Source organism: Molothrus ater, chromosome 28 (genome assembly GCF_012460135.2).
Source record: "Molothrus ater isolate BHLD 08-10-18 breed brown headed cowbird chromosome 28, BPBGC_Mater_1.1, whole genome shotgun sequence".
NCBI classification, from domain to species: domain Eukaryota; kingdom Metazoa; phylum Chordata; class Aves; order Passeriformes; family Icteridae; genus Molothrus; species Molothrus ater.
In genome coordinates this window covers 3,095,120-3,122,698 of record NC_050505.2, presented here as the reverse complement: position 1 = coordinate 3,122,698, position 27,579 = coordinate 3,095,120, and the positions used below count along the sequence as shown (strand labels likewise).

General features: G+C 55.4%; 1 protein-coding gene across 2 annotated transcripts; it reads right to left on the bottom strand.

The window, feature by feature from the left end:
• Positions 1-298: 298 nt before the first annotated feature.
• Positions 299-26,816, bottom strand: TACC1 (transforming acidic coiled-coil containing protein 1). Of its 2 annotated transcripts, XM_036396585.2 has the most exons (14): positions 26,598-26,816; positions 25,628-25,740; positions 16,149-17,073; positions 13,519-13,554; positions 11,271-11,334; positions 10,230-10,428; positions 7,960-8,015; positions 5,169-5,291; positions 4,486-4,562; positions 3,431-3,474; positions 3,169-3,329; positions 2,851-2,957; positions 2,131-2,251; positions 299-826 (listed from the first exon to the last, which is right to left on the bottom strand). In XM_036396585.2, exons 1-14 carry the CDS (start codon positions 26,768-26,770, stop codon positions 758-760), a joined length of 2,268 nt encoding a protein of 755 aa, XP_036252478.1. In that variant the 5' UTR covers positions 26,771-26,816; the 3' UTR covers positions 299-757. The 2 variants fall into 2 exon arrangements, with proteins under 2 accessions (XP_036252478.1, XP_036252479.1); XM_036396586.2 differs by lacking the exon at positions 13,519-13,554 and having other exon boundaries at positions 26,598-26,815.
• Positions 26,817-27,579: the final 763 nt, after the last annotated feature.

Sequence of the window (27,579 nt, the reverse complement as noted above, 5' to 3'; positions counted from 1 at the left end):
GGGCAGCACACCCTGGGAGGAGCACACAGAATTCCCAGGCTGAGCACAGGATGATGCCCAGGATGATTCCCAGGCTGAGCTCAGGCTGAGCTCAGGATGATGCCCAGGATGAGCCCAGGATGATGCCCAGGATGAGCCCAGGATGATTCCCAAGCTGAGCCCAGGATGATTCCCAAGCTGAGCCCAGGATGATTCCCAGGATTCCCAGGCTGAGCGCAGGCTGAGCCCAGGATGATTCCCAGGCTGAGCCCAGGATGATTCCCAAGCTGAGCCCAGGATGATTCCCAGGATTCCCAGGCTGAGCCCAGGCTGAGCCCAGGATGATGCCCAGGATGAGCCCAGGATGATGCCCAGGCTGAGCCCAGGATGATTCCCAAGCTGAGCACAGGCTGAGCCCAGGATGATGCCCAGGCTGAGCCCAGGATGATTCCCAAGCTGAGCACAGGCTGAGCCCAGGATGATGCCCAGGCTGAGCCCAGGATGATGCCCAAGCTGAGCCCAGGCTGAGCCCAGGATGATGCCCAGGCTGAGCCCAGGATGATGCCCAGGCTGACTGCAGGGATCCCAGCCTGGAGCTGTGGGAAGCAGACAGGGACAGTGAGGGGAGCAGCCCTGCTCAGGAGCCACAGGTCTGGCAGCCAAGGGGCAGCTGGACACGAGAGCTTTCCTGCAGGGAACCCAGGGCTAAGGCAAGGTGCTCAAGGTCACGAGAGAAGCAGCCAAGTGCAGAGTGCTGGGCGAGCAGGGGGTGCTGAGCTCAGTCTGACTTTCCCAGTTTCGCTATCAGCTCGTCGCAGATCTTGGTCAGCTCCTCAATCTCCTGGTTCTGGAAGAAAAGCACATCTTGGGGACCAACAGCAGGGCCCATCTGGCATCAAGCACGTGTGGGAAAGGGCAGCCAGGTCCTATATGTGACCCTGAAACAGCTCCTCTGTGCATCCAGGCATTGTGCAGAGCCCTGTGCTCACCCTTCCTCATTCCAGATCTGCAGCAAGCCAGCCCCAGCCCACACCTCTGCAAACAGGCCCACATAAGCCAGCAATGCCCATTCTGCCCCCAAAAATCCAAACCAACCCCACAAAACACAAAAAACCCACAAAAATATCCCAAAAACCAAACCCACAAAACACCTTCTGGACCAAAAATCCACCTCTGGCATCAACAGGATGCTCAGGGCAGAACAGGAACTCCTCATCCCAGTCAGACCTGCAGAGATCTGCAGCAAGCCAGCAAACAGGCCCACATAAGCCAGCAATGCCCATTCTGCCCCAAAAAAATCCAAACCAACCCCACAAAACACAAACCCCCCCCCCAAAAATATCCCAAAAACCAAACACCTTCTGGACCAAAAACCTGGATGCCAAACCACAGAAAAACAAACAAAAATCCCAAAAATCTGGATGCCAGAACACAAAAAAAAAAAAAAAACCAACAAAAAAAAATCCCAAAAACCAAACACCTTCTGGACCAAAAACCTGGATGCCAAACCACAGAAAAACAAACAAAAATCCCAAAAATCTAGATGTCAGAACACGAAAAAACCCCCAAAAAAATCCCAAAAACCAAACACCTTCTGGACCAAAAACCTGGATGCCAAACCACAGAAAAACAAAAATCCCAAAAATCTGGATGCCAGAACACAAAAAAAAACCAACAAAAAAAATCCCAAAAACCAAACACCTTCTGGACCAAAAACCTGGATGCCAAACCACAGAAAAACAAACAAAAATCCCAAAAATCTAGATGCCAGAACACAAAAAAAAACCAACAAAAAAAATCCCAAAAACCAAACACCTTCTGGACCAAAAACCTGGATGCCAAACCACAGAAAAACAAACAAAAATCCCAAAAATCTGGATGCCAGAACACAAAAAAAAACCAACAAAAAAAATCCCAAAAACCAAACACCTTCTGGACCAAAAACCTGGATGCCAAACCACAGAAAAACAAACAAAAATCCCAAAAATCTGGATGCCAGAACACAAAAAAAAACCAACAAAAAAAATCCCAAAAACCAAACACCTTCTGGACCAAAGATCTGGAGGACGCCTCTGGCATCAAGAGGATGCTCAGGGCAGCAGCAGGAGCTGCTGGCAGGGCTGCAGAGAGGCAGGGGCAGGTGTGTGTTACCTTCTGCTGCAGGGTTCTCTCCAGGGACTCCACCTTCATCTGCTCCTTGCGCAGCCCCGCGTGCAGCGCCGCGCTCTCCGCCTTGGCCTTGGTGCGCACCTGGGCGATCTCCTCGTTGGCTCTGGGGGACACAGGGGGCCAGGGGCCGCTCAGGGGGCACCACTGCTGCCTTGTGACGCCAGGGTTTACCTCAGAAAGTCGGCTCCCTCTCCTGATAACTCCCTCCCAGGTGTGTCAGTCACCTGTCCCTTCCCTTTCCTGGCCCCTCCCAGCACTGTTGGTCAGTCCTGGAATTCTAGAAGGGTGGCAAGATGTGGGCTGGTGTTCCCATCTGCACGCACGTTACCACCATAAAATAAAGTGTGAAGCTCTGCTCCTTCAGGGCCAAGCTAAACCCCCTCACCACCCACCCCACTCAGGGTTACACGTGCTGCTGAGCTCCTGCTGTACCACAAACACGAGCACAAGGACAGATGGGAACTTGGTTAAGTGGCCATAAATAGACTGTGCACCTCAGGTTCTCCATTAAAAAATAAATAAGCAGAGATCAGAGAGTGCATTCAGGGATTTGCTCTGCCTTGCTTAGAGACACTTGAGCCTGAGGTTGTAAAATGCAGCTTTTCACATCATTCAGCTCCTGCCTTCCAGCCTCTGGAGAGCAAATGAAGCTGCTTCCCTACAAGGTCTGGAAGCACCCAGCAATCTCATGCATGACCTTACTTGTCTAATTTTTCTTCTGCGTGGACCTTCAGGGCCTGATACCGCTGCTCTTCCTGCTTGACACGGGTCAGATAATCTTGAGCACATTTCTTCAGAGCTTCTTCATTCTGGAAAAGTAAGTAAATCCATCTGCAATGGGCACAAAGACATTGCTCTGACAGGATGATAGTTATTGTTCTGAATGTAAGAAAAAAGGTTTTTAACAAACCCAATTTCTGCTTTACATTCAGCAGCATAGAAATATGGAGTGTGACTGCCCAGGAATCCTGGGGCCAGGGACCAGAGCTGCAGGGAGAAAGGGCAAACCAAGGTAAGGACCTTCTTAAATCCTTCCAGGACGCCCTTCAGGTTTTCATATCTCCTGAACAGATCCGACAGGGACCTCTCCACTGAGTTCAGGTCTGCCAGAGCCTGGTCCTTTTCCATTGTGAGCTGCTGCAGGTTCTTCTGAGATGTCATGTTTGTCCTCTGCTCATCCTCTGGCATGGAGAACAAACAACAGGGACACAGTGACTGGGTGGGGACAGCTGTGGCAGCCAGCTCCCTGCCCTGCACACCTGGCCAGCTGACAGCACCTTACCTATCATCTGGGCAATGGTCTTCTCATACTCAGCCACGATTTTCCTAGAAGGAAGAGAAAAAACAAACAGGTGAGAGGCCACTGACTGTGGGGACATGCACCTCCAGCTCCTGCCCCATGGAGGCCCTGCTGGCCCTGGCACCACTGCACCCCACAGGACCACAGTTACAGGGCCCAGATGTTGGGGCTGCACCACCCATCAGTGCTGCTTCAGACCAAAGCCCTCCTCTGCCACTGGGGCTGGCACAGCCCATGGGATTTTATTTCAATTTTATTTCTATTTATTTCTATTTTATTGCAGCAAAGGAACGAGCAGGACACAGCACCAGCACTAAGAGAACACTGATGTTGAGTTTGTGAGGTCCCCACGATGAAGGAGGAATTGAGAATCTGACTCCATGTTCTCAGAAGGCTATTATACTATATTATATTATATTATATTATATTATATTATATTATATTATATTATATTATATTATATTATATTATATTATATATTACACTATATTATACTGCATTATATATATTATTATATTATACTACATGATACATTATACTATATTATGTTATATCATATTATATATTATATTATATTATACTACATTATATTATACTACATTATATTATATTATACTACATTATATTATATTATGCTATACTAAAACTATACTAAAGAATCAAGAAAGGATACAGACAGAAGGCTTAACAACAATGATAAAAACTCATGACTGACTCCTCAGAGTCTGACACAGCTGATGGTGATTGGTCATTAACTAAAAACAATTCACATGAAACCAATCAAACAACCACCTGTTGGTAAACAATCTCCAGCCACATTCCAAAGCAGCCAAACAGAGGAGAAGCAAATAAGATAATTATTGTTTTCATTTCTCTCTGAGGTTTCTCAACTTCCCAGGAAAAGAAATCCTGGTGAAGGGATTTTTCCAGAAAATCTGACACTGACACAGCACTAAGAGAAGTCTCTGCCAAGCCACCCCAGCCTGGTGAGGCTGAGCTGTGCCACCCCCGATGCCCCCTCAGGGAACAGCTCTCACCTCATCTCCAGCACTTCCTGCCTGCTCTCCTCGTATTTCTTCTTCCACTCGTTGGCCTCGATCTCCTTGGTGATGATCTGGGGGCAGCAGGCACAGGACCCTTGGGATGTGCTCTGGGGGGTGTCCCCTCTCTGTCCCATGCAGGGGATCAGATCCCCCATCCTGGGCAGAGCAGAGCCACCCCTGCTGCCCTGGGGTGAGCCCCAGGGACAGGGACACGAGGGGCAGCCCCAGGGACAGGGACAGGGCTGTTACCTCCAAGGGACAGCCCGGGGGACAGGGACAGGGCTGTTACCTCCTCTCTGATCAGCAAGGGGCATCCCCAGGCCACAGGGACATGAGAGGCAGCCCCAGGGACAGGGCTGTTACCTCCAAAGAGCAGCCCAGGGGACAGGGACACGAGGGGCAGTCCAGGGGACAGGGACAGGGCTGTTACCTGGTCTCTGATGAGCAAGGGACAGCCCAGGGGACAGGGACACGAGGGGCAGTCCAGGGGACAGGGACATGGTTGCTACCTCTAAGAGGCAGCCCCAGAGGACAGGAACACGAAGGGCAGCCCCAGGGACAGGGACAGGGCTGTTACCTGGTCTCTGATGAGCAAGGGACAGCCCAGGGGACAGGGACACGAGGGGCAGCCCCAGGGGACACGAGGGCAGCCCCAGGGGACAGGCCCAGAGCTTTACCTCCTCTCTGATGAGTGTGAGCACAGCTGCCTTCTCAGACTCGCTGAGGCAGATGCCAGCCAAGGGACTCTCACTGCTGCTCACGCTGGGGCACTTGTCCATGGAGCACAGCCCGGGGTTGTCCTGGGGGAATCACCCAGGGATGGGATGCTGGGGAGGGGGCTCTTTTCACCCACCCCACCCCTGCTTTATCAGCATCTGCATTTTCCCTTCCTGCACACACAGAGCCCAGAGCCCTGGCAGAGCTGCTGGGAGGTGCCAGGAGCAGGCAAAAGGAGCCACGAGCTGCCCCAGGGAGGCAACATCCCAAAAGGGAAACCCTAAGGACCATTTCAGAAGGAAAAGACCCAGCCCCAAGCACATCCAACTTCCCCTATCCCATGGCTGCTTTAAAAATATCCCCAGCCTGGAGGGTCTCTGCTGGCTGTGAGCCACAGGCAGGGATGGTCTGCAAGGGTCTGTCTGTCTGTCTGTCTGTCTCCAGGCCCTCCCAGCCTGGAGGGGACAGCAGTGCAGCTCAGATTGCTGCTGGCAGCTGCAGGGACATTTCCTGGGCTTTGCTGCCCACCCAAATGGCCAAGGAGGCTGTGGGGGAAGCAGAACTCAGAACAGGGGTGCAAGGGACAGCCCCACTCATCCCTGGTGCTCCAGGAGAGCTCTGGAATGGGAGATGCTCACACAGAGATCCTGGCACCCTCCTGGTGCCATTCTGGGTGCCTCTACAAGGCCTGGGGGGGTTGTACCCCCATTGTCCCCTGCCTTCCTCTCCCAAAGCCCCTCCTGTGCCCTGCCTGTGCCCCAGTGCTGCTGTGAGCGTGTTCAGAGGGGTCTGAGGATGAGGGAGGAGACGAGGATCTGACCCCATGTTTCAGAAGGCTGATTTATTAGTTTATGATATATATTATGTTAAAACTATACTAAAAGAATAGGAGAAAGGATTTCATCAGAAGGCTGGCTAAGAATAGAATAAGAATGATAACAAAGGCTTGTGTCTCAGACACAAGATACAGAGAGCCTGAGCCAGCTGGGCTGTGATTTGGCCATTAATTAGAAACATCCACATGAGACCAATCCCAGATCCACCTGTTGCATTCCACAGCAGCAGATAATCAATGTTTACATTTTGTTCCTGAGGCCTCTCAGCTTCTCAGGAGAATAAATCCTAAGGAAAGGACTTTTCAGGAAATATCATGGCTACACTGCTGCAGCCACTGGGACAAACTGGGGGCAAGGCTCAGCCCCAGCTGCTGGCCCGGCCTGTCCCTCCTTTCCCCACCCAGAGCAGTGACAGCCCTGCAGCATCTCCCTGAGAAGGGGCTGCCAGAAATAGAGAAGGGAGGAAGGAGGAAGGGGAGGGAGGAGGCAGCCTGCTCCTCACAGTGTGGAAACCAGAGCACTGGAGCACTTCTCCCCTCCCCTCTCCTCCCCCTGGTGCTTCAGCTGCTCAGCTCGAGCTCCCTGTGGCCATGGCAGAGGTGGGAGCCACCCCTGGGGCAGGTTTGGGGCCAGGCACCCCAGCACTGAGGAGGTTCAGCCTCCCAAGAGCTGCTGCACACCTGAGCTCCTGCAGGTACCTTGGGGTGACAGCAGCCGCCTGCAGGACCACAGCCTGCCCAGGCTCTCAGGGCACCAAACGAGAGCTCACTTTGCCCATGTCCTTGTGGGGCTCAGCACAGCTAAATCTGTCTCCCAGGGCTTGCTTTTGCTGATATTGCTAATCCCATTGTCATCTGCTTGTCAGCTCAAGCAGCTTTGGGGCTGGCACAGGGTGTCCCTTGGGGCTCCTCAGGCCATGGCAGGGCTGTGCCAGCACGGTGGGGCTGCCAGGGGCAGGGTGGCTGCAGAGCAGGGCTCCTGTGCTCTTCCCACCTCTGCTGTCAGAGGGCAGGGCCCTGAGGGTCCCTCCAGCACCAAGGGGCACCAGAGCCAGCCCTGGGCACTCCATGTGAGACCCAAACTGTGCTGGCAGCTGCCCACAGCCTGCTCTGCCCTCCCTGTCCTTCAGCCACCGCCCAGGGCAGCCCTGGCTCTGCCTGTCCATCCCCAGCCCTGCTCCTGTCCCCAGCCCTGCTCCTGTCCCCAGCCCTGCTCCTGTCCCCAGCCCTGCTCCTGTCCATCCCCAGCCCAGCTCCTGTCCATCCCCAGCCCTGCTCCTGTCCCCAACCCTGCTCCTGTCCGTCCCCAGCCCTGCTCCTGTCCATCCCCAACCCTGCTCCTGTCCATCCCCAGCCCTGCTCCTGTCCGTCCCCAGCCCTGCTCCTGTCTGTCCCCAACCCTGCTCCTGCCTGTCCCCAGCCCTGCTCCTGTCCATCCCCAGCCCTGCTCCTGTCCCCAGCCCTGCTCCTGTCCATCCCCAGCCCTGCTCCTGTCCCCAGCCCTGCTCCTGTCCATCCCCAGCCCTGCTCCTGTCCCCAGCCCTGCTCCTGTCTGTCCCCAGCCCTGCTCCTGTCTGTCCCCAGCCCTGCTCCTGCCTGTCCCCAGCCCTGCTCCTGTCCATCCCCAGCCCTGCTCCTGTCCCCAGCCCTGCTCCTGTCTGTCCCCAGCCCTGCTCCTGTCCCTAGCACCCATCCCTCCCTCCCTCCCTGTCCCCAGCACTGTCCTGCCTGTCCCCTCCCTCCCTCCCTCCCTCCCTCCCTCCACTCGCCCACCCAGGAGGGATCTGTCTCTGCCAGGCTCCTCCAGGCCTGCTGGGAAATCTCTGCTATTTTTATCAAGTCCCTGCGTGGGCTTGTCAGGAATTTTACCTCCCAGAGAAACTCATTTCAGAAAGGAGAAAGCGAGAGGCACTCACAGGGAAGATGCCAGGCCCTCCTTTTTCCATCTGCTTGCAGATCTCCTTTTCAAAACCTAAAGACAACGAAACACAACCTTTAATTGATTTGCAAACAGCACCCTGGGGCACACACAGATTTTCTGAGGCAGAGGAGGGTCCCTCTGAGCCTCCCCATCCCCTGAGCTTCCCCTCCCTAAGGCATCTTTGCCCCCAGCTCCTTGCTGGCATCATTTTGGTTGGAAAAGCTCTCTAAGAGCATGGAGACCCCAGCACTGCCAAGGTCACCATTAAACCCTGTCCCCAGGTGCCACAAGGTGCACCCTGCCAGCCTTCCAGCACTCCTGGAGTGAGAACCAACACTCCCCTCTGGTGGCAGTTCAGCTGTGCCCATGTCCCCAGGGCTGGGACCACCATGTGGTGGCAATTCAGCCATGCCCATGTCCCGCCGTGTGGTGGCAGTTCAACCTGTGCCCATATCCCACCATGTGGTGGCAATTCAACCTGTGCCCATGTCCCACCGTGTGGTGGCAGTTCAACCTGTGCCCATGTGGTGGCAGTTCAGCTGTGCCCATGTCCCACCGTGTGGTGGCAATTCAGCTGTGCCCATGTCCCCAGGGCTGGGACAGGACGTTTTGCACCTCAGCAGCTGCTCAGACCACCCCAGAGCACCAGCACCCCTCATCCCTGGTGCTCCAGGAGAGCTCTGGAATGGGAGATGCTCACACAGAGATCCTGGCACTCTCCTGGTGCCATTCTGGGTGCCTCTGCAAGGCCTGGGGGGGTTGTACCCCCATTGTCCCCTGCCTTCCTCCCCCAAAGCCCCACTCCTGTGCCCTGCCCAGGGCTGCAGCCACAGGGACAAACTGGGGGCAAGGCTCAGCCCCAGCACCAGCCCTAACACCCTCCAAAGGACCTGACACACGGCCCCTGCTGCTCTGAACAGCAGGGAGGAGACAAAAAACATCTCCCCCATCTACAAAGTGTGGGACACCACGAGCTGGGGACACCCTGACCTGGGGACACCCCAATCTGGGGACACTGTGTCTCACAGGAGGGACACCCTGACCTGGGGACACTCTGTCTTACAGGACATTCTGCCTCACAGCAGGGACACCCGAGCCTGGGACTCTGCTTCATAGGGGGACACCCCAACCTAGGGGACACTGAGGGGACACTGTCTCACAGGAGGGACACCCTGACCTGGGGACACCCTGACCTGAGGGACACCCTGACCTGCAGGTGCTGCTTCACATAGCATGAGGGGTAATTTCTGGGCCACAACTGCTGACACAATCCACAATTCAGGGGTAATTTCTGGGCCACAACTGCTGACACAATCCACAGTTCAGGGGTAATTTCTGGGCCACACTCCCACAAGTGCAGCCACAATTCATGTGCTAACAGTGCGTTTAGAGAGCTCAGCCTGCAGAGGAACAGGTAATGTGACACTGCCCTCTTCCCAAGCTTCCCTCCATTTCTCCCAGTGCCAGCAGCTGCACCCACAGCTCCCACCCCATCCCTGCAGAGAGCACCCAGCCCCTGCACCTGCCTGGCCTCTGGGAGCAGCAGCAATAATAAATCAACCCTCCAGCCTCTCCCCTGACTGTCAGATTTTCCTCCCCTGAGGACAAAGGACCATTCTCCGTGGAGCTGGCAGCCCAGCACAGCCCTCAGCAGAAATGATTAATGGGTTCCTGCAGAGGGGAGCCTGCAACCCCCCCGTGGTGATTTCCCCTGCTTGCACCTAGGGCTTGGCTATTGATTAAATGTCATGTTGCCTGGTTTTTAATTATTTTGTAATGGCTTGGGCAGAGAGGCTAATTACGTGGGAAACTGATGGCAGAATTCCACCAGGAGCAATAATTGGGTCTGTGTGGGCATTACTGAGATCTCCATCGAGCACAGCCCTGTGCCAGGACGCCAGGTCCTGGCAGCTCTGCTCTAAGCAGGGCCCCTGCAGCCCAGGAGTCAGGGCAGGATGCTCTGAGTGAGCAATTGCTCTGCTCAGCAGTGAGCACTGGTGGGGGGGAACCTCATGCCTGAGCCACATCCCTCTGCAGCATCGCAGGGAGAGTGCTCTGTACACAAAACCTAAATAAACACAGCCTGGACCATCGTTTTCCATGCTGGAAACAATGCAGGGAAGCAATGGGAGGTTCCATGAGAACCTGCAGCAGCCTTTAGCCCTGTCAGTGCAAACAAACTCTGGTGAGGCTGCAGCACCAGTTCCTTGCCAGAGGCTCCCACAGCACATTCCCAGAGCTGAAGGCAAGCAGGGGGCTCCTCACCTGCCTCTGCTCTGTGCTTCCCTGAGGACACAGGCACGTTGGAGCACTCAAAGTACTCCAGGTCATCTTCTGCCTCAGCCTTCTTCTCCAGCCCCGCTGGTTTCTGCGTGGAGCTGGTGGAGGCCAACTTCTCCTCATCAGTGGCACGTCCATCCCGGTGTGTAATGTCTGGGATCTCTGAGATCAACACTCCTTCCTCCTGCAGGACCAAAACACGCAGTCAGGCAAGATCTGCAGGGGTCAGGCCACCAGGTGGGCAGCTGATACTGCACAGATAGCATGGAAAGCTTAAAATCCACAGGTGAGCTGCTCCTCCCTCCCTTCCTGTAGGAGCAATGGGGGCAGGATGGTGGGGATGGATGGAGATGAGAGATCTCTGCAGCCAGGTGGGGAATTTGGGGTTTATTGCAAAGGGCCAAGGGCAGGGCCCTGCTGGGAGCTGCCAGGCACAGCTCAGAGCAGGACTGAGAGAGGAGAGGGGGAGAGAGGATGAGAGGGTGAGAGAGTAAAAGGGGTAAGAGAGCGAGGTTCCCATTCCAATACCATAAATCTTCTTCTGTGTTGAATATTGTGATTCTCACTAACCAATCCAGTACAAGACACAAATCCTACAGCATTTCCATACAGCCTATAAGAATCACTACATCACCATCCTGTGTTACATTCTAAACCCTACAAACTCCTCTTTGGGCCCCTTCTGCCAAGCTGTAGGGTCTGCTCTGACCCTTGGGCCTGTCTGCAGGCAGAGGGTGTTGTTCCATCAAAAGGGGATCACCTTCAGCCAGCCACACCATTGTTTTCCAGTTGTTCAGTAACTGAGGCATCTCAAAGCTTGCTTTCATTTCAATCTCACTTACAGTTTCCATATTCTCAGAATCTTTAGCCAGGCAATCACATTTATAAGGCTTTCCTGTTTCACCTTCCCCAACACCTTCCCACCAGGAACTGCCCACAGGGAAGATGCCAGCCTGAAGCTCAGCCAGCCCAGCTCTCCCCAGCCCCCTGTGCCCAGCCCAGAGCTCTGGGGTCTCACCCCCCTACCTGAGCACTGATGTCCAGGACCAGGGGCTGCTGTGCCTCGTGCTGCTTCACCTTGCATCCACTCCTGCAGGAGAGAGGAGCAGCAGCTCAGGGGGGTTCAGGGGCAGCGAGGGGGATGTGGGGTGAGTGCCAGACAGCCCAAGCAGGGGGAGGCAGTCCCAGCACCAGCCTTGCACCCACGGCGTGCCAGCACCCCACTCACCAGTCAAACACCGAGGCAGAGCGGCTTCTGGGAGGGACAGAAGGAACAGGCAAACAAAAGACACAACTACACACAAGTTGGGTTTGTCTGTGAGGTGTTTATTCCTGAGGAAGGTAAGGAGCCGAGCAAGGACCCCAAGAGGCCGATGGGGAGAGAGATAACACCAAGATAACAGCTCTGGATTGCACAAGGAGCTGGCACAGAAGGATCTCCCTCGCCCTGCATGCCCAGCACCGTGGCACCCCAGGCTTCGGTGCAAGTCGACTTTCTGCAGGAAGAACCATGTCCAGGCTGTCTCATGGCCTCTCCCTGCAGCTGGAAGCTTGCCTGGGACTTCTCCACAGCATCCCCATCTCTCAGGTGAGTCAGGCAGGGTGCTGTGCCCCAAACAAACGCTCCGTGCGGCACGAACGCTGCCCCCAGGAGAGGGGCCCCTCAGGTGGGATCTTTAGCCCAAGGAGGTCTTGCAGGTGGTCTCCTTGCCCTTCAGGGAGGAGGCTGTCCCTGGAACTCCATCCCATGTCCCTGAAGGCACCCATCCCCTGCCACCTGTGCAGGGCTGCAGGCACAGCCGCATCCCCACGGCCCCAGGGGGAACGTGGGTGGGACAGCAGGAGCTCTTCTCCCGCATCTCACCCCTCACACTCCACACTCAGGGACCCCCCAGCCTCATGGGCACGTCTGACCCCCCAGGAGACGCTTGCTGAGCTGGAACAGCTCCTGTAACAGCCCCTGCAGGGGAGGCACCCCAGCCTCCAGGCACAGGCAAAGGCTCCAGCAGCACTGCAGGGAGCTGCTCCCTGGCTCATGGAGCTGCCCCCAGGCTCATGGAGCTGCTCCCAGGCTCATGGAGCTGCTCCCTGGCTCATGGAGCTGCTCCCAGGCTCATGGAGCTGCTCCCAAGTCCATGGGGCTGCTCCCAGGCTCATGGAGTTGATCCCTGGTTCATGGAGCTGCTCCCAAGTCCATGGGGCTGCTCCCAGGCTCATGGAGTTGATCCCTGGTTCGTGGAGCTGCTCCCAAGTCCATGGGGCTGCTCCCAGGCTCATGGAGTTGATCCCTGGTTCATGGAGCTGCTCCCTGGCTCATGGAGCTGCTCCCAGGTCCATGGGGCTGCTCCCAGGCTCATGGAGCTGCTCCCAGGTTCATGGAGTTGATCCCTGGCTCATGGAGCTGCTCCCAGGCTCATGGAGTTGATCCCTGGTTCATGGAGCTGCTCCCAGGCTCATGGAGCTGCTCCCAGGCTCATGGAGCTGCTCCCTGGTTCATGGAGCTGCTCCCAGGCTCATGGAGCTGCTCCCAGGCTCATGGAGCTGCTCCCAGGTTCATGGAGTTGATCCCTGGCTCATGGAGCTGCTCCCAGGCTCATGGAGCTGCTCCCTGGTTCATGGAGCTGCTCCCAGGCTCATGGAGCTGCCCCCAGCCCCTGGCAGTGTCCAGCCCCCCCAGCCCAGCACAGCAGAGCACAAGGAGCAACGTGGGGCACACAGAGCTGGCTCTGCACGCTGCCATGCACACCTGGCTCACACTGAACAATCACTCTGCACTGCTTTTCTCCCTTATGCCCTGCCACGAGCAAGACAAACTTGCCAAACTCCTCTTTTCTGCACCCTCTCCTGTGCCAGGGTTATCCCATCGCCTGGCAGCTGGTTTGAGCTCCCCCCCAGCACCAAGATAACAGCTCTGGATTGCACAAAAACCTGCTGCCCCTCCATGAGCTGAAGGTTTTGGGCATTTGTCCACCATCAGAAGATGCTGTAAGGCGGCATGCTGCGAGGACAAGCACGGGTGTGTGCCTCCAGTGCAGCTCAGCTAAGCTCAGCTCAGCTAAACTCAGCCCAGCTCAGCTCAGCTCAGCTCTCCTCTTCTCCCTCACACCAGGCCAGGCCACCCTGGGGACCCCACCACACAAACCAGACAGCAGAGAGCACAAGTCAAAGGGCAGAAGGAGCCAGCATGCCATGGAGACCAGTGGGGCAGCACACACCCAGAGAGAGGACAAAAACAGCAAAGGAAAAGAAAAGGAATACAGGAGAGAGTACTTACAACAGAAAACAGAGAAATTTCACTTGCTCAGTAGTCCTGATGCACCAAAGCACGGACAGGGAGAGAGACAGACAGATGGAGAGAAGAAGAGTGTGTGAAAAGACCCGAAGAAGAGTGTGTGAAAAGACCTGGATGTTAACTCTGCTCTGAGAAGCACAGGGAGCTGCCTAGCTCAGTCTTTGGGAAGGCACACACACACATGGGACACTCTGATCCTGCCTGTGCTGCCCACGGCAGCGGGGTGAGATCCCAACACAAACCTCAGTGCCAGGGCAATGAGATCCAGGCACAAACCTCAGTGCCAGGGCAGAGAGATCCAGGCAGAAACCTCAGTGCCAGGGCAGAGAGATCCAGGCAGAAACCTCAGTGCCAGGGCAGAGAGATCCACGCACAAACCTCAGTGCCAGGGCAATGAGATCTCAACACAAACCTCAGTGCCAGGGCAATGAGATCCCAACACAAACCTCAGTGCCAGGGCAATGAGATCTCAACACAAACCTCAGTGCCAGGGCAATGAGATCTCAACACAAACCTCAGTGCCAGGGCAATGAGATCTCAACACAAACCTCAGTGCCAGGGCAATGAGATCCCAACACAAAGCTCAGTGCCAGGGCAATGAGATCCCAACACAAAGCTCAGTGCCAGGGCAGAGAGATCCCAACACAAACCTCACTGCCAGGGCAATGAGATCCACGCACAAACCTCAGTGCCAGGGCAGAGAGATCCAGGCACAAACCTCAGTGCCAGGGCAGAGAGATCCACACACAAAGCTCAGTGCCAGGGCAGAGAGATCCCAACACAAACCTCAGTGCCAGGGCAATGAGATCCCAACACAAAGCTCAGTGCCAGGGCAATGAGATCCAGGCACAAACCTCAGTGCCAGGGCAATGAGATCCACACACAAACCTCAGTGCCAGGGCAGAGAGATCCAGGCAGAAACCTCAGTGCCAGGGCAATGAGATCTCAACACAAACCTCAGTGCCAGGGCAGAGAGATCCAGGCAGAAACCTCAGTGCCAGGGCAATGAGATCCAGGCACAAACCTCAGTGCCAGGGCAGTGCCCTGCTATGGGGTGAAATCCACACACAAACCTCAGTGCCAGGGCAGTGAGATCCACACACAAACCTCAGTGCCAGGGCAGTGAGATCCACACACAAACCTCAGTGCCAGGGCAATGAGATCCAGGCACAAACCTCAGTGCCAGGGCAGTGAGATCTCAACACAAACCTCAGTGCCAGGGCAGTGAGATCTCAACACAAACCTCAGTGCCAGGGCAGTACCCTGCTGTGGGGTGAGATCCCAACACAAACCTCAGTGCCAGGGCAGTGAGATCCCAACACAAACCCCACTGCCAATGCCCTGCTGTGGGGTGAGATCCCAACACAAACCCCACTGCCAGGGCAGTGCCCTGCTGCCTGTGCTGCTCCAAGGTGACACAGAGAGAGCAGAGAATTCCCTGCTGCTTCCCCTCCCCACAGGCTCTGCTCACACACAGCCACACATTGGAACACCAGCTCTTTTTTATCTACTCTCTGTAAAGTGTTTCCTGGACAAAACCATCCAGCACAGCCTGATTTTTGCCTGTGAGGTTTTCTCTTTCACTGTTAAAACCCCCCATCTAATTTTCACACTGGAGAATCCGACAGCAGAGTGAGAGACTGCCTGTCCAACCTGTTCTCTTTCTCTGACACAAAACAGAAACTTGGTGGGAGCTCACAAAATGTCTCAGCTACATCCGACCGACCACACCTGCATCCACCAGGGTGTGTTTGGTCCAGCACAAGTCCAGCAAACACATCAGCTCCAGCCTCCCCTGCGGGTTCCTCTGACACCACATCTACACCCTGAGCCACCAGCTGCACCCCCAAGGGGTTTCCAAAGTGGTGACCCTGCAAGCAGGTCCCAGTCCAGCCTTCCCTTGGGACTCAGGACACTGGCACTGCTCCAGAACTCCCGTCCCTCTGCCCCCACAGTGCCCTGACAGGCACAGGGGGACAACACTGAGCCACCAGCAGAATGTGAGGGGCATGGCAGGATCTGGGGTTGGCTCAGGAGGCACCAGGGCAGGAGCACCACCATCATCACCACCTCCATCATCACCACCATGACCATCACCTCCTCCATTACCATCACCATCATCACCACCTCCATCAGCACCACCAGCATCACATCCTCCATTATCATCACCATCACCACCTCCATCACCATCATCACCACCTCCATCACCATCACCATCACCACCTCCATCACCATCATCACCACCATCACCATCATCACCACCTCCATCACCATCACCATCATCACCACCTCCATCACCATCACCTCCTCCATTATCATCACCACCATCATCACCACCTCCATCACCACCACCACCATCACATCCTCCATTATCATCACCATCACCACCTCCATCACCATCATCACCACCTCCATCATCACTTCCTTCATCACCTCCCTATGACCACCTCCATCATCATCACCTCCATCACCACCTCCATCATCACCACTACAACCATCACGTCCTCCATTATCATCACCATCACCACCTCCATCACCACCACCAGTGCAGCTCTGCCTGCCCCTGGGGAGCACAGGGGGGCTGCAGCCCCAGCTCTGGCATTGGCACTCACGTTATCAGGCGTGACTTGGGCTTCTTGGGGGAGTCTCTGCCTTTCAGGGCCTCGTCCTGCAGCTCCAGAGTCTGAGATTCCAGGATTTCATTGAGGCTGTTGTCTGCAGTGGAGCAGGAGTCAGGGTCACTGTTGGCAAGAGTCTTGGTGGGCTTGAATGGATCCATGGAGTCAAAGTTACTGGGGTCAAACTGGTAAGAGCCCTTGGGGAGAACTGGTGAATTTTGCAGTACAGAGCTGCCACTGAGAGAGCTGAGGCCGGGAGCCAGCTGGGAGGAGCCCCAGGGTGGCTCTGTGGGACCCCTCTCCGCATCCTCAGCTGCTCTCTTGGGGGACTCTCTGTGTCTCCTGGGTGTCAGCTTGCTGGCTGGGATCCTGCTGCCCCTCCTGGGTGAAGCTGGCTTGGCCTCCACGCTCTCCTTGGCCTCTGTAGAATCAGCCCCAGGTTTCAGGAGCTGCCCTGGGGCCTCCAGAGCTGGGTCTGCCCCCAGCTCCCCGGGCTGGGGGAGGCGTTGTGGGGCTGCTGGGGCAGAGCTCTGCAGCTGGCAGGGGCTCACACTCCTCTTGTGCTGCTCAAGCTGGGTCTCCTCTGTGGCTTCATCTGTTTTCCTCCCCGGTGTTTTCCCTTTCCCGAGCTGCTCCTGGCCCAGGGCATCATCAGCCCTCAGCTCCAGCAGCCCCGTGCCAGTGTCCCCTGCTGGCATGGTGGCAGTGCCCACATGGGGCACAGGCTCCCCAGCAGAGTGGCCAGGGTCAGCCTGGCAGCCCAGGGGCTGCATCAGGGGTGAGTTGTCAGGGTCAGGTTTAGCATCCAAGCTGGCTGTAGGGGCTCCAATCTCTGGCTGAGCCTCATCTTTGGGGAGCTTCCCAGGCGAGCTGTCCCAGTGGGCTTCCCCTACCAGCAGGTCACCATGGCCACCTGGCTCTGGAAAGAGAAAAGGAGATGGGTAAAGCCTGACCTGTGTGACAGGGGCTGTTCACAGGGGTTCTTGGATTGGGGAAGAGATGAGGATGTGACTCCGTGTTTTAGAAGGTTTGATTTATTATTTTATGATATATATTATATTAAAACTATACTAAAAGAAGAAAGGATTTCATCAGAGGGCTAGCTAAGAATAGAATAGGAAAGAATGATGACAAAGGTTTGTGGCTCGGACAGAGAGTCTGACACAGCTGGGCTGTGATTGGCCATTAATTAGAAACAACCACATGAGCCCAATCCCAGATGCACCTGTTGCATTCCACAGCAGCAGATAACCATTGGTTACATTTTGTTCCTGAGGCCTCTCAGCTTCTCAGGAGGAAAAACCCTAAGGAAAGGATTTTCCATAAAAGATGCCTGCGACAACCTGCAGTGCACTCCCCTCCAGAGGGCTTTCTGTTCCCTCCCCACAGCTGCTCTAGGGTTGGATGTTATGGGGGATTCACTGACCCACAGCTCAGCTTCCCTCCTGCCACACCACAAGGGAGTCACTGCTCGCTTGGGCAGAGTTAAAAATCAGTGAGAAGAGTTCAGGGACGCACAGCACGAGACAGCAGCACAAAATGTGAGCCAGCAGGGCCCGGGGAGGAGGGAATGGGAAGGTGCACTCAGTGAAGGAGCAGAGTCTGGCTGCAGGAGGGATCTGGGGGCTGCAGGGCTGGACGCTCCTGCCTGCAGCAGGCAGGGGAAGCTGCCCCGCACCAGCTGCTCTCCACCTGCACAAACCCTGCTGTAGTCACACCAGGCTCTCCACACTGCTGTCAGCGTCCTCTAATGACAAATCCTGATCCATGACTTAATCTCCAATCCTTTCCCCTCAATCCTTTTACCGTTTAATCTTTTCTTTGACATCAAGGGATGGGAAAGATCCTTTATCTACTCAGGCACCCTGAAAGCTGCACCCACCGAGCACCCAGAGCCAGGCTTGTGGTGCAGCTGTGCCAAGGCACAAGAGGAAAACATCTGGTGCTTTTCCTGCACCTCAACCAGGCACAATTGCACAGATTCCTGGGAGAAAAATCCTCAAGACAGGATGCTGGGATGCCCAGCACCCATCAGGGAGCGCTTGGTACCTGCAGCCCTCACAGGCACCTTTTGGGGAGACACCACCAGGCCCTCCAAGGGCAAAACAGAACCAATGCTCTTCCTAAACCAAACTGGTTTAATGTGGTGGTGTTCGCAGGGGTCCCAGGACAAGGGAGGAGATGAGAATCTGACTCCATGTTTCAGAAGGCTGATTTATTATATATGACATATATAATTATATGTCATATACATATATATACATATATATATGACATATATATTTATATTATATGACATTATAATATATGTCATATATATATGATTTATAATATATGACATATATTATTTAAATAATATAAATATTATATTATTTAAGACTATATTATTTTATGATATATATTATATACTAAAACTATACTAAAAGAATAGAAGAAAGGATTTCATCAGAAGGGTAGCAAGGAAAGGAAAGAATGATAATAAAATCTTGTGACTGCCCAGAGTCTGACACAGCTGGACTGTGATTGGCCATTAATTAAAAACAACCACATGAGACCAATCCCAGATGCACCTGTTGCATTCCACAGCAGCAGATAACCATTGGTTACAGTTTGTTCCTGAGGCCTCTCAGCTTCTCAGGAGAAAAGATCCCAGCAAAAGGATTTTTCATAAAAGATGTCTGTGACAGTTTGAAAACCTGGCTGGGAGGAGCAGCCTGCGTGATGAAGAGCTTGCACCAGGGGAATCTGTCTGTCCCTGCCCCAGCCCTGCCCTGGAACAGAGGTGAGAGTCACCTCCAGCATCCCCCCTGTTTGGCAGGGGGACAGCAACCACCTGCTCCCACAGACCCGCACCCCTGAGCACCCAGGAGAGCTTTTTCCTGTTGGGAAGGATGAGAGTTTGACAGGAAAGTCTCACAGATTTGTGTGCTTGGCAGAAAGATTTTTGAATGTAGAGTCTGATGAAAGAATAGAGAGGAAGCAAGTTTTGATATAGAAGGAAAGAATTGCTGAGCCAGTCTCACTGGATAACCAAGGAGGCAAAGGGTGTGTGAGTTAGAAGGGTTATTATGGCTTAGAGCAAAGGATAAACCCACCCCAAACAAGAAGATGTTTTTACCAAGCAGGGAGAGAGCACAGGCAAACAAGGCAGCAAATGTGGCAAATAGAAAAAAGGTCTCAGAATTTTCCACTGCAAGAAAACTGAAAAACAACTTCCAGCTTAAACTGTAATGTACTGACTGTGAGTGATTGGAGAACAGTAACATGAATATGGTAATTATAGTAGTTATGATAGGCTATAGATAAAAGTTAAGGTATAGATTGGTTCTACTGTATGAAGATGCTCAGCAAAGAAAAGTAAATAATGCATTGTAACCAAAAGAAAAGTAAATAATGCAATGTAACCTAAACCAAAGGGTGTCCAGGCCTGCCTGCAGCTGGAGCTGACAGCTGTGGGCACAGCTCTGTCACCCATGACCCTGGACTGCTGTGACCTCTTGGATGGAATAAACTGCATTTTGTGTACAATAAACTGCATTTTGGATACAATAAACTGCATTTTGGACGCAATAAACTGCATTTTAGAGAGCCACCTGGAGTCCCACATCCCTCATTTCAGCTCTTACATTTTCCTATCACCAGGCATTTGCAACCAGCTCATGTGTGCTGGTAACAGAGCCAGGCTGGCAGAGGAACAGGGAATCAGGCAAATATCTGATCCCAGGACTGATCCAGGACATGGAGCCAACAATCCTGACTCAGTTGATGGCTCGTGGTTGGCGTAATTGATCCCCAGGATGCTAAAAGCCATGAAAATGAATCATGAGGGTCTGTGTGCTCCCTGAGACTGCAAAAATGCTTCCTCTGACTGCAAAAAAAAAAAGCTCCCTCCAAGTAGACCTTGCCTTGATGCCCCAGAAAATGCATCAGTAAACACAAATGCAGTGGATGAGTACTTGGAGTGCAGCCAGGGAACAGTCTGAGGCAGCGCCTGGCAGGCCTTCCCATCATTAGAAACCAGGAAAACCTCCTTAACAGACCCCAAAGAAAACTTTATTACACTTGCTGTGCTGCTCAGCTGTTTGAAGCCTTCCTGAGACAGCCCTGAATAGAAGAACAGACTTCAAAGTCAGGGCAAAAGGACTATTTAAGTGCATTTTGCCTTCCCAGCAGAAGGTTTGGCAGCTGCTGTTCTCACAGACGTGAGCCCATCCTGGTTTCTAACCCAAGCAATGAGTAATTACTCCTTGAATACCAAGCAGCCAGCACACAAACTGCCTCTCCACGCCATGGTAACTCCAGGGTGGGGAGGAAAGGAGCGTGCGGCCATAGCTCAGAACGGTTTTCCCACAAAAAGCAGAAGAAGCACCCAGCCAGCTTCTCCAGTTCTGTGATTCCCTCATTTTCTGCACCCAGGAGTGCTCATCCCCTCCCACAGCCAGCCTGAGAGCTGAGGAACTGGGCCATACTGGGAGGCAGGAGGTGCAGGCTCAGCTGCTGGTTTTGGAAATCTTTTGCAGCAGAAATGTCCCTCCTCAAGCTCAGGAGGGGCTGGGTTTCCCCTCGTTCCTCTCCCCCTCTACATTTCTACTGATTCCAACAGCAGCAGGAACAATTACACAGGATGCAGAGAGCACAAGCCCCATCCTTGGGGGCTCCCACAGCTGCCCAGCCCTGGCAAAAAACCTCAGTGCAGCCCTGGGAGCCCTCCCCAAGCCCAGCACGGTGCCTGCAGCTCTCCCTGCTCCTCCTGAGCTCTCCCCCATTCCCATTCCCATCCCCTGCCCTGCAGCTCTCCCTGCTCCTCCTGCAGCTCTCCCCCAGCCCCATTTTCATCCCCATTCCCATCCCCAGCCCCATTCCCAGCCCTCCTGAGCTCTCCCTGCTCCTCCTGAGCACTCCCCCATCCCCAGCCCCATTCCTGCAGCTCTCCCTGCAGCTCTCCCCCAACCCCATTCTCATCCCCATTCCCAGCCCTGCAGCTCTCTCTGCTCCTCCTGAGCTCTCCTCCATCCCCATTCCCAGCCCCATTCCCATCCCCAGCCCTGCAGCTCTCTCTGCTCCTCCTGAATGCTCTCTGCTCCTCCTGCATGCTCTCTGCTCCTCCTGCATGCTCTCTGCTCCTCCTGAGCTCTCCCTGCTCCTCCTGCAGCTCTCCCTGCTCCTCCTGAATGCTCTCTGCTCCTCCTGAGCTCTCCCTGCTCCTCCTGAGCTCTCCCTGCTCCTCCTGAATGCTCTCTGCTCCTCCTGAGCTCTCCCTGCTCCTCCTGAGCTCTCCCTGCTCCTCCTGCAGCTCTCCCTGCTCCTCCTGAGCTCTCCCTGCTCCTCCTGAGCTCTCCCTGCTCCTCCTGAATGCTCTCTGCTCCTCCTGAGCTCTCCCTGCTCCTCCTGAATGCTCTCTGCTCCTCCTGCAGCTCTCCCTGCTCCTCCTGCGCTCTCCCCCAGCCCCAGCCCCAGGCAGTCACGTTGTGAGCAGCCCTGCTGGCTCCGCACGTACTCCCTTGGCTCGTGGCTCCTGCCAGGGAAACCAGCTTGTCCCCAACTCCTGCAGCTGTCCCCCAGCCCTGTCACTGCTCAAATCCTCCTTCTGGGCCAAATCTGGGCTGAGCAGCCCAGGAGAAGGAGGGCTGGCAGGCACGGACCACACACAGCTCTGCCCCTTCCAGAGCATCCCAAAGAGGTGACCCTGAGGTGGCCCATCCTGTGGGATTCACATTATTTTGGAAAAAAAAATCCCTTTGCTCAGGATTTTTCTCCTGGGAAACTGAGAAGCCTCAGAAAAAAACAAAACAAAACAAAACAAAACAAAAACAAAACAAAAAAAAAACCACCCAAAACCAGTAATTATCTGATTTGCTTCTCCTGTGTTTTACTCCTTTAGAATGTGTTTGGAGATTGTTTACCAACAAGTATTGTTCCATTAAATTTCTAGTCTGAGTGTTTTGACTCTTTGGCCAATCAGGGCCAAGCTGTGTCAGGGCTCTGGAAAGAATCACGAGTTTTCATTATTATCTTTTTAACCTTCTGTCTGTATCCTTTCTGTATTCTTTAGTATAGTTTAGTATAATATTCTATAATATCATATCATATCCTAATAAATTAGCCTTCTAAAAACATAGTCCAATTCATCATTTGTTGCTATGATATCTTCTGAAAAATCCCTTTGCCAGGATTTTTCTGCTGAGAAGCCTCAGAGGAAAAGAAAAACAATGATTATCTGCTGCTGTGGAATGCAACAGGTGCATCTGGGATTGGTCTCATGTGGTTGTTTCTAATTAATGGCCAATCACAGCCCAGCTGGCTCAGACTCTCTGGTCAGTCACAAGATTTTGTGATTATTCCTTTCTATTCCTTTCAAGCCTTCTGATGAAATCTTTTCTTCAATTCTTTTAGTATAGTTTCAATATATAATTTTCTTTTAATATAATATATATAATAAAATAATAAATCAGCCTTCTGAAACATGGAGTCAAGATTCTCATCTCTTCCCTCATCCTGGGACCCCTGTGAACACCACCACAAAAATCATTCCTTCCTTTGTCTAAGGGAAACCCAAATACAATCCTGTCCCACTTCTGGCACTGCACCCTGTCAGTTCTGGACAGTTCAGAGCCTGGCACACACAGACCCCAGGCTCTGCCCCAAACACAGCACAGGACAAGCTGGATCTCACCCACAGCCCTGTCCTGGCTGTGCTCAGGCTGCAAACCTGCTCCACACCCAGCTGAGTACCTGCAGGGGATGCTACAAAGTGAAAACTGAGATTTTATTTTTTTTTTTACTTTCTAAAGAAAAGCAGGCAGGGCAGTCTGGCACCGCAGTAACAGACGCGTTGTGCCTCTGCATTATAATTGCTCTGCTTGTCTTCCTCGGGCTGAAATTAAACACAAACACCGACTTAAACAGCTTTCCAACATGCCATCCCTCAAACCAACCAGGAGAACTCGGCAGCAAAGGCTCAGAGCCCTTTCCATCCCACAGGCAGCAACCCCTGTGCCAGAACAGCCCCTCTGCTCTCCGGGCCCTGGGCTCAGCTGTGAGTCACACACTTCCCATCCCAGCACAGGATATCTGCCCCACACGCCCAGCTCAGCCCCACCACTGCTTTCTGTCGGTGTTCAACAGCCGTTGATCTATTTTTAAATCCATTCTGTTAAGAATTAGCATCAGAGGGAGGATGCTGCTAACGCACCGGAAAACACGTGCCCTGCATCAGGGCAGCTCCCAGCTCTGATGGCTCCAGATCTGCTGCTTCTGCTCATTTCCTTGTGCAAAACATCTCCTGGCAGATGACTGCAGATAACTCCAATACCTACTTTTCCTTGTGCAAAATATCTACTGGCAGATGACTGCAGATAACTCCAGCAAGAATGGGGTAGAATTAATCCCACCAGCCGAGACCACAAGAAGAAACTGAGTGGGCACAAACCCTCACTGCAGCTCCCTCCAGGGCTGAATTTTTGTCCCCAAGGACAGGGTTTAACACAGCCAGGTCACCTCCTGGCTGTGCATGGAGCAGCCAGCCCTGGAGTCACAGCTTGTGTCATTCCTCACTCTATTTATTCCCAAGGCAGGGTGAGACTGCAAATACACGGCAGACAGTGCCTGTCCCTCAAGGCCGGGGGTGCAGTGCCTGCCCCCAGGTGCAGCCCTGGCACTGCCCCAAACAGCCCAGCAGGGAGCAGCTCCTGGTGCTGCCAAGCAGCCATTTCAGGGATTGCATCCCTGCCACTGCTGCAACCGAGCTGCAGCCAGACCCAAGGGCTGCTGTGCAGCAGCAGAATGCAAAGATGAGGCCTTAGCACAGGGATTGCACTGGTGGTGTGACAGCCCAGGGTGCCTCTGCACACTGCAAAGCCACCCACAGCCAGAGAATCCCTTCTCTCCACCATTCCAGACAACCTGAACAGGCACAGCCAGAGGCAGGGGCAGGGAAGGGCACCACAGTTTGGCTCTGCTGGCCCCAACATGCCACTCTCTGCCAGCCAGCACAGAAAAAAAACAGCTTTTGCTGGAGATCATGCCCCTGTCTGCAGAACACTGGGAGCTTTGTGTGCAGGAGCAGATACTCCCTCACTGCTGAGCAGGAGCTGCTCATCCCAGGACAAGGGGCACAGGCACACAGGGGGACAGTGACACCCTGAAATGATCTTCCTACCTGCCAGGAAAGCCTTTATCTCTCCCCCCCTTTCCCAGGCATTATCCCCAAAGTAAAGATGCCTCTATCATCCCTTCTTAAAAGGATTATTCCAAGAGCTGTGATTACTGGAAGCACGAACAGAGCACTCCCAACACCACAGCAGACAAACTGGAGTTTTCCACAGGGATGGATGAGCAGCCAAAGCAGAACAACACCACAGGAGATGGAGAGCCACAGCATCCTGTGCCTGGGCTCCTGCACAGAAGGACCCACGGTCTGGACCAAGCCCATGTGCTCTGAAATCAGCCCCACACAAAGTTCCCAGCTGCTGCTGCTGCTGCCAGCATTGAAGGAAAGCACAACGTTGCACATCACACACCAGGGTCTGCAGCACTGAGAGGGCAGGGAATGCTCAGCATGGCCTGTCCAGGACTGCCTGAGCCACCACAAATTCCCCCGTGCCTTGCAGAGGCTCCTGCAGGGCACCCCAGGGCTCACAAAGAGCCTGGCACTGCCCAGCCACCCTGCCCTGCTGAGAGCACATGCAAGGCGAGCTCTCCTCCCTGCCCTGCCCTGAAAACCTCCTGTGGGCTGTTGCAGCTTCAAAGCTTCCTCCCAGCAGCACAAAAACAGAGAAAAACACCAAGATCAGCCACGGACACCAGCACAAACCCCTGAAGAGGAGGGAATGGAGACAGTGGGGCCTCACAAGGCCATGGGCTAATGGGGAGCCACACTCAGGGGAGCAGAGGAGGTGTGGGACATAGGGATAAACCTGCAAAACAGCTCAGGACCCACCAGCAAGGGAAACCCCACGCAGTTAGAGCAGATGCCCTGCAATTTCTCAAAAAATGGGGTTTAGCAGCATTGAGCTCTTGCATCTTTAACAGTGAGGACAGCTGGCACCCAACTGCAAGGAAAAATGGCCTGTGCAATGAAATCCCTTCCACTGACCAGCCTAGGGGACACAGACCTGGCATTTTTGTCACTGCTGTGCAGGAGCCAGGGGTGAGGGACACATGAGCAAGGTCCCACCAGCCAGCAGCAGCCAGGGCAGCCCCCAGGCTGCAGAGGAAGTGTCAGAGGAACGTTATTTAACTGATAAAATAATTCAACAGCACCCCGGGACTCCTCCCAGTCAGCCCAGCACAGCTCTTTGTGGGGCGCCCAGCCCAGCCCTGGCATTTGAACTGTCCAGGCCATCAACCACCAAAAGTGTGCCAGGCATTACTCAAAGTCAGGGAATTTTACTCCTTGACCCCACCCTGCCTTTCTGCCACCAGAGCAGAGCACCAAGAGCAGAAGGTGGCACTCTTTAGAGCTGATTCTTTACCTTGGCTCCCGGCCTCAGGCTCTGGCGATCCCGGGGGCTCACAGAACTCCTTGACTGGCGAGCAGGCCGGCGTTTCTGCTTCGGGGGTCTCAAAATTATCAGTGGAGTCCGAGCTGCCGAAGGGGAGGGGGGGAAGGAAAAGAGTGAGGAATTACTGCTTTCAAGGCTACCTCTGAAATCCTCCAGGGCACCCACACGTCCAGCCAGGCCCCAGGCTGGCCGCGGGCATCCCCTCGCTCCTGTCCAGCGGGACACGCTGGCAAAGGGAAAAGGGAGAGCAGGTGAAACATCAGCGGCAGCAGCGCCCTGCGCACCCCAGCCCTGCCGGGGGCTTTCAGCCGGGTCTGAGCACACAGCACGGGCCTCCAAGGACACGCAGCGAGCCCGGCTGCTCCGGCATCCTCCGGGGAGCGGCTCCGGGCCCCCCAACCCCCGGCATCCTCCGGGGAGCGGCTCCGGGCCCCCCAACCCCCGGCATCCTCCGGGGAGCGGCTCCGGGCCCCCCAGCCCCCGGCTGCTCCGGCATCCTCCGGGGAGCGGCTCCGGGCCCCCCAACGCCCGGCTGCTCCGGCATCCTCTGGGGAGCGGCTCCGGGCCCCCCAACCCCCAGCATCCTCCGGGGAGCGGCTCCGGCCCCCCAACCCCCGGCATCCTCCGGGGAGCGGCTCCCGGCCCCCCAACCCCCGGCTGCTCCGGCATCCTCCGGGGAGCGGCTCCGGGCCCCCCAACCCCCGGCATCCTCCGGGGAGCGGCTCCGGGCCCCCCAACCCCCGGCTGCTCCAGCATCCTCCGGGGAGCGGCTCCGGGCCCCCAACCCCCGGCTGCTCCAGCATCCTCCGGGGAGCGGCTCCCGGCCCCCCAGCCCCCGGTGCGGTGCGGGATCCCCGGCAGCCAAACAGCGAGCGGGGAGCGGATGGGGACAGGGCCGGGGAGGACGCTCAGGGAAGGGAAAGGGCCATGGGTGACTTGCCTGAAGCCAAGGGCCGAGCCCCCCGCCGGCGGGTCCTGCTCCTCCTCATCATCATCATCATCCTCCTCGCCAGCACCGTCACCCTCCTCGGGGCTGCCCCCGCCCCGCACCGCCGACCATGTCCAGCGGGCCCACTGCACCGGCGAGAGGATCTGCCAGGCGCTGAACGCCATCGGCCCCGCTCCGCGCCCGCTCCGCTCCCCGCCGGGCTCACTGCGGCCGCGCCGCCCCCATCGCGCCCCGCTCCGCTCGGGCCGCCCGCCCCCGCACCGCGCTACCGCCGGCGGGGAGCGCCCGCCCCGGGGAGGGGCCGAGCCGAACCCCCCAGCGCCTCCCGGAGCCCCCGCCGCGGGGACGGACACGGGGATGGACGCGGAGATGGACGCGGGGCTCCCCCGCCCCGGGGAGGGGCAGAGCCCGAACCCCCCCAACGCCTCCCGCAGCGAGAATGGACCCAGGGATGGACGCGAGGACGGACCCGAGAATGGACACGGGGCTCTCCCGCTCCGGGGAGGGGCTGACCCCGAACCCCCCCCAACGCCTCCCGCAGCGGGGATGGACCCAGGGATGGACCCAGGGATGGACACGGGGCTCTCCCGCTCCGGGGAGGGGGTGACCCCGAACCCCCCCAACGCCTCCCGCAGCCCCCGCAGCGGGGATGGACCCAGGGATGGACCCAGGGATGGACCCAGGGATGGACGCGGGGCTCCCCGGCTTGCCCCCCCTCTCCACCCTCCCGCTGTTTTTTCCTTCCTATGCGAGCTCCCAAATCGGCCAATTTCTGCCCAAATGTGGGGTCGGGGCACGTCGCTGTCACCCCTCGCCTGCGCTGCCTTCCCTCCCCTCCCCGCCACAGGGAGCCCCTCTGTGAGAGGGCAGGGAACGGTGAAACCCAATCCCCGGCAGTTTATCCCGCATCGATTTGGTTGCACCTGTGCTAAAAGAGATTCTTTCCACTCTGGACGTGCCCGAGAAGACCCCA